The sequence below is a fragment of the Lucilia cuprina genome, chromosome X (genome assembly GCF_022045245.1).
Source record: "Lucilia cuprina isolate Lc7/37 chromosome X, ASM2204524v1, whole genome shotgun sequence".
Classification (NCBI taxonomy): domain Eukaryota; kingdom Metazoa; phylum Arthropoda; class Insecta; order Diptera; family Calliphoridae; genus Lucilia; species Lucilia cuprina.
This window is the reverse complement of record NC_060949.1, coordinates 5,020,635-5,033,980: the sequence shown is the minus strand read 5'-3', so window position 1 is coordinate 5,033,980 and position 13,346 is coordinate 5,020,635. Positions and strand designations below refer to the sequence as shown.

The following is a 13,346-nucleotide window of genomic DNA, read 5'->3' as shown; positions in this document are numbered from 1 at the left end:
TATGTATTAAATATTTTGGCGAGAGTATAATTACTCTTTAATTACTTACTGGTTTGTTTGGAGAAAAATAGCTGATAAAAAAATGACCACTACATATACTACTGGTATTTTTATACCCTACACCACTATATTGGGGAGGGTATTATACGTTTGTACTGATGTTTGTAACATACAAAAATATTATGTTGAATATTACCATAATTCCAAAATATTTAAGCAATTTATTGATAAAAAAAAACTAAAATTTCTAAATGAGGCTTTATATAGGTCAAATATGGGGCGATCCTCGGTAAATTTGGGAAAAGGATGTATTTCTAAATAACAGTTAATTTTGTTGAGTTTCATTGCGATACAAATGGTTACAAGCCAATTTTAGACGTTTAAGACATTTTTTGAAGGGGGGTTTGTATGGGGGCTAGGGTCAAATATAGGCCGATCCTTACAAAAATCTGCAGTTCATTTATACTTATATAAAACTTATTTGTGCCAATTTTTAGAGAGATAGCAGAATATTTGACGTAATTATGTCATAAATAGTTCAAATCGGGAGGTACGGTTGTATGGGGGGTAGGTGAAGTAATGGACCGATTTCAACCATTTTCAATAGGCTTCGTCCCTGTGCCAAAAAACATGCTTGGTCCAAATTTCATCAAATTATCTTGAAAATTGCGGCCTGTACCTTGCGCACAAGGTTTACATGGACAGCCAGCCAGCCGGACAGACGGACGGAAGGACATGTCTTAATCGACTCAAAAAATGATTCTGAATCGATCTGTATACTTTAAGGTGGGTATTGGACCAATATTTTTGTATGTTACAAACATCAGCACAAACGTATAATACCCTCCCCACTATAGTGGTGTAGGGTATAAATAATGAACATAAGAATGATAATTTCTTCTCAAATTTCTTTAAAAAATTATAATGTTTTAATGACATTTTACTAATTTCCAAATAACTTTTTAATAAATCAAGGAATTTAAAAATTAAATTAGATTTTAAACATTTTAGTTTATGAAATCTGCACATTATGTGCGTCAAACAAGAGTAAACTATAGACAACATAAAAAATGAACACAGACACAAATTAATGAATGACGTTTTGCCAGCGTGTATAATTGAAACCAAACGCTTGACACACGACTTAAATAATTCTTAGTCAGTTCTGTATACAAAGTTTCCTTCCGATTTTTCATTGGATGACAAACATTGAGTCAATAGGAAGTAAAGTTAGAAGTTAAAAGACATAAAGAGCACTGTAGGTCAAATTCAAAAATATGTAACTAATATGTTTTAGAACAATTGAAAAAACGTTGAAATTATTGTGTACTGATATCGTATTTTTTCACCCACTGTGCAATGTTTGTACATAATTATTGTTTTGTTGGGAAAACTGTCAAAGTGTTCAAGTAATGTAGTAATTATTACAATAAATCATCGCTGGATTAGAAAAGAAAATAAGTTATATTTATGTATATACAACTTGCTATGAAGCCACAATAAAGGGGGTGTTAACATAAACTAAAAAATACACATATAAATAGAAAAGCAATGAAATTAAAATACATTTATTTATGTATATAAAATTCAAAATGAGACAATGTATTAATAACTTTTTTAAAAAATAGTACTAAAATGACAAGAAATTTTTTTTGCTCCTTTTTACAAAAAGTAAAACGACAACATCTTCGAAATAAAACTATTTTCTTAAAGTTGAAAGCAATCTTTATAAAAACATAATAAGCAAAATATTGTCTTTCAAAAATTAAAAAAATGTTTTAGCATATTACCATAATTTGGAATACTGTAATCTAAAATCGGAGGTTTAGGCATATATCGACGGGAAACTGCAAGGGACCACGTTTTCAAAGTTGTATTAAAATATTATTAACATAAATCCTCTATTTTATATAAACATTATTAAGTGACAAGAACACGCCGCCGTATTCTTGTCACTTACTAAAAATATTAAAGTTTTAAACATTTGGCTCTTCTTGAGTGCCAAATCTCATTTCATGTTAAAGGGAAATGGAATTTACTTTTCCATGTTTATTCCTAAGTATAAGGCTTATTTTCTAGAAATCGGCCTATTGCGACGTATGTATGTACGTATGCAAACATTACCACCATTATCAAAAGTAGTACGTGTCGTATTGGCCACATGCGGCACATGTCATCGTTCAAAATCAATTCGTTGTGCATTATGACATTTTGTAGGAATCAGCAGACAGCGTCGCTCGTTTTACATAAACACACTCCTTTTAATGGTTTGTAAGAAGTATGTGTTCATTGTCTCCCGTAATGACAAACGAATTTGGAAAGGAAATTAAAGAAACTTAACCTTAAAGCTGCGGTATCCCTCATGAATGCTCAAACAATACTATATATGTATATTTTAACAGCTGTAAAAGTATTTATTCTTAAATTATCCAATCAACATATCAATAGCTCATTGCTATTGATATATTAAATTCTATCATACCTATTTAACTCATAAGTATAAAATTGTGTTCATAAAGGAGGAAATACGATTTTTTCAATAATAAAATTTTGTATTTTAGCTTACTTATATAATTAATAAAATCTTTTTAAATTTTTAATTTCGGCTTTATACACAATTAAAATTATTTATGATATCAAGAATTTACAAAATAAAAAATACTATGAACTGCTTTTATACGTTTCTAAATTGTATGAATTTTTTCAAACATAATCTAGAAAAATTATAGTATTATTTTAATTTGTTTATTTGTTAGAAAAATTACAAAATTTATTCCAGTTATGTAATATTCGTTGATTCCGGTTTCTTAACTTTATATTTTTGTTGATAAAATGAACTTTACAAATGTTTATTTAGTTTATGTAAAAATATAACATATAATTTTGTAACTATTTTAACAAAAAATAAATTTTTACAATCAATACAATTTACACAATTACCCAGCAAAAAAATGAGGAAAAAGAACTAGAATTTTCACCACAAATAACATACTTGAAGTACTTCCAATTTTGTTTATAAAAGCGAAAAATATATAATCGCATTTTTAGATGTTATTAAGATGTCGTTTGTAAAGTATGACACCAATTATTTTTTGCTGGGTAATTACTTTATGATGTTATATTCAACCAACAAATAATAAAAAAGGCGAATCAAATAAATCATTTTGGCCGTTAAATTAAAATGATTTAAATATGTACGTTAAAATTATTTGTTTAGGCTTTTATTTTTAAATTAAATTTAATTAGTTTTCGTTATCAACCTAATATTAACGAATCAACTTATTGTTGGCTTAAAGAAGAGTCGAACATACAATAAAATTATTATATTTTTCAATGGAATTTTAAGCTATTTAACGTTTATTAATACAATTTTAGTAAATTTTATCTAAAATTGGTTAATAAACTTAAAATACGATTTTATGAATACAGCCGTTAGACTTTAAAATTGGAAATGGGAATTCCTTAAGTTAAAATTTTACCCTTCAGATTTTACTTTTTAATCAAAATAATATATGCAAATACAACCATATGTAATACATTTAACTACAATATTGCTAAAAAAATCATTATATATAATGTAACCTAATTTTGCATTCATTGTCCTTTGATTAAGTACTCATGTTGACAATTGCACCCCACATTTTTCAACATATGTCTCAATTGTGTGCATGCATTAATTCATAAAAATCTTTTTAATTTAAGTGTACTCACAATAAGATGTTGCTTTTATTGTGTTTGCATGTTTGTTTAAAAATAGTTATAAATTAATTTACTTCCAAATGATTTCACACGGGTTTTACTTTCTGAAAAATATTATTTGACAGTACTCAAAGTGTTCTATGTTAATAATACATTGTATAACGAAAACATTGTTATTTTTTAGTTTTTTTATTACGTTTGTAATCTCTTCAAAATTTTTTTTAGCGATTTCATAAAGTTTAGGGATGATTTTTATTTTTTGAAATTTCGAAAAGTTTTGATTGTAGACCAGGTCTAAAGGTCTAAAGGTGAAATTGGATTCGGACGATTTTTAAAATCGGTCGAAGTTTGGATTTGGTGTTCATTACCGAATAAATTTTGCATTCTCTCAAACCCTAATTGTTTGATTGTTTTGTTTAAATGAAGTCAACATAGCTCTTTCAAAGAAATAAATTCGATTTATATCACCCTAGTGCTAGTAAAATGGTTTTCAAAAATTTCATTGTAAAATTGAGCTGTGCTAAGTATTTATTTAATGTGTTCTGTTTGGACCATTTTAGTGATTTCATTAAAAAAACAGATGTAACAAATAAAATTACCAATTTCATATAAAGTGGATTTTTTAAATTGCTATATTAGTTAAAGACAGAAAAAAAGGGTTAAGTCTATATAATACTATTAACCGAATTCTGCTTACTTTGCTGCTCTATATACAATGTGTAACAAATGTTAGAAAAAATAAAAATTAACCTTTTCGTAGTTTCAACAACAAGAAAATATAAAGTGAACAAAAATTAAACCTGTTGGAGGGTTATATATTTTCTACCGTGATTATTTGACTATACGGACAGACGAAGGGACATATGAGTGATTTTAAACAATGCCCATTAAAATAGCATCACATCTATCAATTTCATCCTGTTGTAATATTATAAGTGAGTAATACTATGTTTGATAGACTTACATTTCTAAAACAAAATAAAACCAGTGACATTGTGCAGATTTGTCCCCTGAGACTGCTTGAAAATAAAAATAAAATAAATAAAATCAACAAAGAATAAAAATGAATCCTTAAAAGGGCTTGTTTCATGTCTATTTTTGTAAAACTACTTTTGGTATCCTTTTTTATTGTTGTAATAATTTCCATTAAAACGAAATAAATTTAATCTACGAAAGTAACAAACACTCAAGCACACATTATTTTTTTCGAGTGTGTCAGTTAAACCCAATAAACAATTCAATAGTATCTGTGGGACTACGAACCAAAATGATTTTTAGTGAATCGCAACAACAAATGTGAATGAAAAACAATATTTGACTCATTGAGCAATTGTAAGGGCTCAAAATTGTATACATTTTAAACTTTAAAAGATTATGTTTTTACCTTTACGTCCCACTCCAACAAACTGAGATTTTAAAAAGAAAAAATTCTGAGGGCAAAAAAATGCATAGGACATTAATATATGCGATTGAAATGTTAGTTGGGTTTTATTAACTTGTTTTCAAAGTATAACAAATCTATAAAAGGGTACAAGGGTTGCTGAGATACAGATAAAGTTTTTGAACGTGTGTGTCAGATATTATCCTCGTCATCATCATTAGAAGGCGTTAAGCTGTACAAGCGTGGGGAGGTTTTGTTGAGTGCTGTTTTCGTTTCTCATTCACGAGTTGTTTTGTATCTTTTTGTATGTGTCACATTCGTATTCTTCTAGATATGTATATATGTAATTCTGGTAAAATTCTTAAACAATATTGCCCAGATGAATCAAATTGATTTGTGAGGTTTACGTACAACGTATTAAGCTGTTAACATCAGTATTACGAGTACACACGCTTGTTTCCGAAAAAGTTAGTCGCATACATAAATGCAACAGTATTTATTTCTGTTCTTGCTCTTGTTTGTTAGGTTGTATAGTGTATCAACCTGACCTGATAGAAATATTGTGACACACTTAGTGGATTACAAGTGTTACTTACTTAATTTTTCTTATTGACTGATTCGCTGACTGGCTGACTTTATGGTTTTATAGTAGATATCTAAAAAATAAAATCACCTGTGGAAACAAATTACTTAGATACACACATATGAATGTTTGTATATCAGAATAATGATATTTTTTTAAGTAATCGTGAAACTGTTAAGTTCCTCTTGGCTATTTTAAACTTCCCATTCATATATACATATCTACATATAATCAGGGTAGGTAAAAATTATCGCTCGTGAACTCAATTTTATTTATTTTGCTTGTTACAAAATTTATTAAATATGGCCGAAAAAGAAATAATATTTCGATATGGTACATTTACAATTTTCAAATTTTGCAAACTTTGAACTCCACAGTTTACGGGTTAAGATTGTCCGATTTCAATAAAACAATAAAAAATTGAAACTATTACAATAAAAAGGGGTTTTCAAGAATCCTCCGCGTACACCTAAACTGTAAATAGTCTTGATTGAATTATTTCTTATCATTTCATTCCCATATATAAAAATGCTTAAATTTGTTTAACAAAGTTGAAAAAACAGGTAGGAAAGAGATTTTATACAAGAAGGCATACCATTATAAATTTGAGTAGAGCAATTTACGTCTACTTCAGAGTTTTTAAGACTAAGTTTTGTCGATTTTTGTTAACGTAATAAAACATTTAACATAATTATGAGCCCTAAAAGCCGTATTCGTTGAATTTTATTCCGATAACTTGATAATTCAATGAAATATATGTGTTTAAGTGATTTTCGGAAGTGGACCTTATATATGAGCTGTTACAAATAATAGACCAATCCGGAAATTTTGGTAGAATGGTATGACCAATTGTGGACCTACGTTGATTTTATAATTTCTATATATATTATTTTTACACGTACAATTCCGTGTTGATATCGAAATATTTGAGCGAGTTATTAATAACTAATAAACTAATTTACGGAAATATATACCCCTTTGTATGTTAAAATTATTACTTCTTCGTGTCTTTTTCAGTACTTCCATTGAGTAAATTCTACTTCTTTTTCGCTCCTTTGGAAGTTATTATTATTTTTTTTTTTGCTGGGTCTCTAATACATTCTCCTTCTAAGTGCGCCTAATATTTTTAGGGTCTGCATGTACTTATTTAGGCTAGCAGCTAAATAGATTCGAATACTAACATGTGTTTAAACATATTTTTTATAGTTTTCAAGGACTGAAAATATACTTTTATATATATACTGCAGGAACTTATTTAGGCTAGCCGATAAATATATTCGAATACTAACTTGTGTGTAATCATATTTTTTTATAGTTTTCAAGGACTGAAAATCTCCAATATTTTTTCAAACAAGGCATTAACCAAAATAATTTTTGGTCAGTAAAAGCTAATTAATATCAAAATTGATGTCTAAGAGAATAAAGTCAATACAAATAACAAATTAAGTTTAGATTTGTTCTATTTGAATGATGGCAGGGTGTTTGTTATATTGTAATCAATGTCAAGATTTATTATCATCATTCAGCAAATAAACAATTATACTTATGCATTCATACATTCATAACCCTGCAGTTCGAAATGGCTAACCCGTAATAGTTACATTACCTTTTGTTAAATACTTCTGGTTTACTAACGCATAGTAAAGAAAAAAACATATCCACAAATTTAAATTGTCCATTCTTTCTGGACACAAAACTGACGTTAGATTTTTATTCATCTTACAAAGCATAAAATAATGCAAAAATTTATATCCAAATGTGTGACTCCCTGTAAAATTGCCAGGATAGATACTATGCGCAGTCAATTGACCTTTACAGTGTGAGTATATTGACAGACGAGACTTATTTGTGTACAAATATAGGAAATTTTTTGTGAAAAGGGAGTTGTTACAGTGATTGATATTTTATCAAATTAATTTTGCCAGTCTACAAATGGACTTTTTTCAATTATGTGATTATTATTATTTTAAATATGGTAGAGGGTAGTAGATTTATTTATAGGAATTATACCTTTATACCTAGAATGTTGAATTATATATATATATTTTTTTTAATTTTAAGGATTGTGCGAAATAAGGCTGCTGAAAAAGCTAAACATGTCCATCATCAACAACAGCAAAGTAGCGGGAATGTAAGCGGGGGCAGTGGAGGGACAAATAACGGCGGCGGTAGCAGTATTATAACAGATCATTTGGAGAATAATTCCAATGAACTGTCAGCTATTAATAATAGTAATAATAACAATAGTAGTAACAATAACAATGGTAGCAATAATACAAATATCAGTAGTAATAATGCTGGCAGTGGAAACAACAATAATAATATTAACAGTAACAATGCCACCTCCGTAATAACACATGCACCAGCCTCAGAGACAGGATCTACAGGACCGCCGGCAGCAGGTGCTGCTGCAGCCATGCAATTACAGCAGCAACATAATATACTCAATACAGCGAATAATAGTAATAACAGCACCACCTCTACAACTAGCAATAATCAGAATACTACAAATGGTATCGGAGAACATCGAACAGCCGGTTATAGTATTAATGGTATTCTAGGCATACATCATCCACAACATAATCATCACAACCACCATCATCATCATCATCAGCATCAACCACTACACCATCAAAATCAACAGCATCAACAAAGTTCACCCATTGCTACGGATCACCAAGGAAACAGTATTAAAAGAAAGCGTATAGATGATCAAGGTGAGTTATACAATTTGAATGTTATTTATATTGTTGACCATTTTTGAGGTCAATAAAGTCACACGCAAAATGTCATTAATAAAGTTTATAAATAACAGACATAAAAATATCAGCTTTATTCCCAAAATATAATCCAAATTCAGTTGCCAATAAATTAATTGTTTCGTTTGTTGTGTAACTTGAAACCACACATCACTGATGTTTATTTGATGATACATTACGATGGTTATAATGGTAAACGCGTTTAATACGGATTCGGATCTTTTTTAACTCTAAGGGTCACTAGTTATTTCAGATAAAGTCTCGGTCAAATAAGCGCTTTTAAGCCATTTTTAGTAATATTTAATTGTCAAGGGCCGAAATAGTGAAATGTTGAAACATTAATATTGGTTATAAATAACCCTATTAAATATACCTTTATTATACATACATATTAGAGTATTCAATTATTCGGGTTTTTGTCTCATTCGATTTATTCGACAAATAATTACAAATAATTTGGGGTTTTAAGTTGGCCGATTAATAATCGGATAATTCAAAATTGTTCGGTTAATCGAATAAGAGGCAAGTGTATGTTGTTTTATTAATTATTTCTTTTCTACAATATTTTTATTCCAATAACAAACAAAATTATAATTTTCCACTACTTTAAATTCAATTCTATTAATTTTTTTCTCAAATATTAGAATTTATTTATTTTTATGTGAAATTCTCTTCTATATAAAGAAATTAAATTTATGTTTTTGAGATTTATCAACGAGTTCCAGAATACATACGTTCCAATGAACTTGTGTATAACTATGTATTGCTGAAGAACTTAATAGAAATACTGTAAAAAAAGATAAATCAGAACAACTTATTACAATGTTCCTGAAGTATTGTTATACAAATCATCAAATTAATATTCTTTATTATAAAAAAGTAATTAAGAAATTAATACAGAATGTATATTTATTATAAAAATATTGAATTTTGTATAAGATATACAGTCATTTCATTGTTTAATAATAAGTTTTTCTTAATCGGTTAATTTTTATAAATTATTCGGTTTATTCGTTATTTGAAATTTGGCAATTTTCATTTATTCGATCGTCAAACATTGATCGATAAACGAATCGACGATTAATCGTTTGAATACCCTAATACATATGTATACAATTTTCAAAGTAAACATTTAATATTTTTATATAAAGTGTTTTTAAGTATTGTTTTTGTAACTTAATACTTGAGAAAATCACATTGTCTTCTACGTCAATAGTTATTGTATATACAGTAGAGGTGCCCAAAAAATATCGATTTTGTTTAAAACATTTTTCATATTAGATTGCGTGAAGATATTTAAAGCACTTGACAATTCATAATTATCTACCTACAGTACATACATATGCAAATTAGAGATGTCCAAAAATATAGATTTTATTTAGAATGGGGAAAAATTTAACACCTATTCTATTATATTCTATTTCAAATAAAATTGATATTTTTTGGGCATCTCTTATTTGCATTTGTATGTACATTAGGGAAATTATTATGACTTTTATTGGTCACATCAAGTGCTTTAAATCTCTTCTTGCAATCTAATATGCCAAATGTTCATTTTGTTTTAATCCAGAAAATATGCGTCAGGAGAAAAACTCACATGAAATCATTAGACACTGTGCATTAATAGCAACCAACCCCTGATAAAATCCATTAGAACTCATTTACTCTTCCACAGTAGATGATCAATGTGGCTGCAGATTAAAATCTAACAAACAGAATGAACAGTTGTAGCCGCCACATTTAATTTGGCTGTTGGTTGGCTGTTGTTGACTGATGGCGCAAACATTTAAAATATGGAAATGTGTGTATCTTTTATCTTAACATAGATATTTATTTGTATAAATATGTAGGTATGTAAAAATTCCATACACATTTACAATTACATCGTTTAATAGTCGTTCTGGTGTTGCTTTTTATTTTATTATTTTTTTTTTGAGTTTTTATTAGATTTATGTGGCAAAAATTGCTATACAACCATCAACGTTGATTGTAGATTAAACCGTCTGCTTTATTTTTATTTTATACATATATATGTATGTGTTTGTATGAGTACAATTGTGTGTGTATGATATGCAAATACCACAAAAGCCAAGTTTTAACACAATTGGCGGTTGTGATGAAAAACAGATCCAATTACTGTTAATGAAAATATATCTCCTCTACTACTTTCATAGCACTCCCACAAAGCATAGATTAAATTCAGTATTCACTTTACTATGTTTAAGGGTTATTTTGATTTATAATTTATATAATGTTACAAGAAATATATGTATATAATTCAGTTTAGTGAATTCGGGATTTAACGAACGGCCATTTTTTCCATTAAGTACTACGAATGAATAAGTAAATTTTGTTCTCGATATAACGAAGTTGAAACGTACATAAATTCATAATTATGGGACAATATAAATAAAAATATTCCTAGATAACGCTACATCAATAGAAGTAAAGTTTTAACCGAATAGTAATAGTGCAATGAAGAATGGGTCTTTATAAGAACATACATACAAGGTATTAAAAATTGTTTTTTTAGTCTGACATATGTACATACATATGTACATTCTTCACCCACTTTTTTAATAACATAACATGTATACAATTAACCGTAATGAAACATGTGGTACTTTGCGGAGGGAACAATAATAAAAAGTAACATCAATTGCGAAAAGAAGGACACTTGTGGAATATGTTTGAAATGAAACTATTACGTCCCTTTTGGTGGTGTAGAATTATTGTACTTTTAGCCAGTCAAAGTAAATTAAATTACAGATACAAGTTGCTGCACAAAGAACATCTAGTAAAACAACACAATTTTTGTTCGATATACACGCAATTTTTTTCGATATATTTATTTACAAAAATGAGTTTGTCTTTGCCCTTTGGCCTATTTTTTCTCCACTTGTGTTCCGAGTTTGCTAATATATACTTCTGACATTTTTTAAAAGCTTATTTAAAATGTCTTCGCTCAAAAGTTCTTCAGCTATTTATTAGGCTTCGTTTCAAAAAACAAAATGTTTCCTGATTTTGTAATATTATTCCATTTGAGAAGGCTTTTGTATCAGTAATCTCAATGTTGCAACAAATTCATCTGCATATTTGAGCTGAAACCACTGATTAAATACAAAAAAAAAATAATAATAATATGTATACCGATTGTCAAATTTGACAACTTTGGAAAAAATGTTTATGAAATGTTTAACAACCATGTAAACTTAAAAATTTATTTTTACACTGTTGTCAGAAAAAGCATTGCCAGTATATTGTAAGACAATAATATTGTCAGATATCTAAAACCTGTTTCAGACTATGCCTTTTAAGAAAGGGACACCAGTTATGCCATATGAGCTTATGGCAACGGGACAAAAATAGAAAAGAGATTTGCAAAACAGGACAAAACGTAATTTGAATGGTTTTTCGCCATTGGTTTTGTCACAAGTTCCTGATTTTAGTTTTTTTTAGTTGCTTTATTTCTATTCTGCTTTCACAGGAGGTGGCACGTCCCTTAATAATACTCCGCCACTTTTTGCCCTAAATAATCCTATTGACACTAAAGTCGCTCCGACAAAATTTGAGGACTTCAACTCTTATATTATCTCAAATATACGGATTTAATATTTTCTTAATATGGGCCTGGCATCTCGCCCACTTGAAATATGTTTGTTTCATTCAGATATAGAGAAACACACAGTGAAAAATTCAAGAAGATCGGTTCAGTAGTTTAGCCTTCTATAAGGTACAAGTAAACTAACATAAAAATATAGAAACAAATCACCATATTTATGTATATCATATATGTAATGTACTCTCCTTTTTTATCACTAAGCTCTTTTGATACAATTTTTTCTTTTATACGTATGACTTTTGTTTCTAGGTATTAGTAATAACTTTAAACACCATATGCAAAAACGATTTTTAAAGTTACTACGTACTTTTTCCATATAAAATAAGGTTTTAACACCCATTGTTAACTTAATAATCGTTTTTGCAATTCTTAGCCGATCTTATTATTTTTTGCTAATATCGAATGTTTACTGTAGGAGTAAAAAATCGTCTTTCCTATTAATTATATAGATAGATAAGAAAAAAAAAATAAGTCTGAAAATTCTCAATCTAAAACAGGACTAAAAATCGATCTATTTTAAAGTCAATTAGAATTAGAAGTTATGGTAAAAATTTAATGATTTGGATGATTCATCATGCTGTGGATGGTTACATAGTCTAATATACAAGTAGAAAATTCAATGCATGTTGGAAAATTCACTAATGGTAGTTCTTAGTGGTTGTTGATATCACCATATTGCGGGTACTAAGTATAGCAATAAATTATAAATTATATAGATTTTGTGAAGATAGGAGTACTTCCAACAATTTTGTCATTATGTTATATTAAGAAAATAATATATTCGAAAAAGGAATCATCTTAGTCGGAACGTTGTTTTTCCATAATATGAATTAAAATATAGCGACAAAAAACGGAAATGTTTTAAATGTAAAGGCAAAAGTTTTTCTTTTTCATGAAATTGCCCACATGTATTTGTTAAATAGGTTTTCATATATTTTAAATCTGTTACAATCTAAATATTAGTATTTTACTGAAGATAAAACTGGGAAATATTAACACAATGAAATATGATTCGTACATGAGAAAATTACAAAAAGTACAATTTCGAAGAACTTTTTTGAGTTATCAACGGGCTGAATGAAACATTTTTGTTTGTATATAATAGCATTGTAATCAAATTTGCATACTCGTGTACAAAGGGAAAATATTTATCCGTCAGGTTTATAAAATCGTGTGAAAATGGACCATAGGACCTACATTTTTATACCCTACACCACTATAGTGGGGAGGGTATTATACGTTTGTGCTGATGTTTGTAACATACAAAAATATTGGTCCAATACCCACCTTAAAGTATACCGA

The 13,346-nt window shown here is 28.3% G+C and overlaps 1 protein-coding gene across 4 annotated transcripts in view; it reads left to right on the top strand.

Moving 5' to 3' along the window:
• The window catches only part of LOC111684540 (GATA zinc finger domain-containing protein 14), a 74,956-nt gene that overhangs the window by 48,037 nt on the left and 13,573 nt on the right, over window positions 1-13,346 (top strand). For all 4 annotated transcript variants that reach the window (XM_046953268.1, XM_046953131.1, XM_046953170.1 and 1 more), the window contains one exon: window positions 7,725-8,380. In XM_046953268.1, the coding sequence (XP_046809224.1) occupies window positions 7,725-8,380 (656 nt within the window). The remainder of the gene's footprint in view (window positions 1-7,724; window positions 8,381-13,346) is intronic.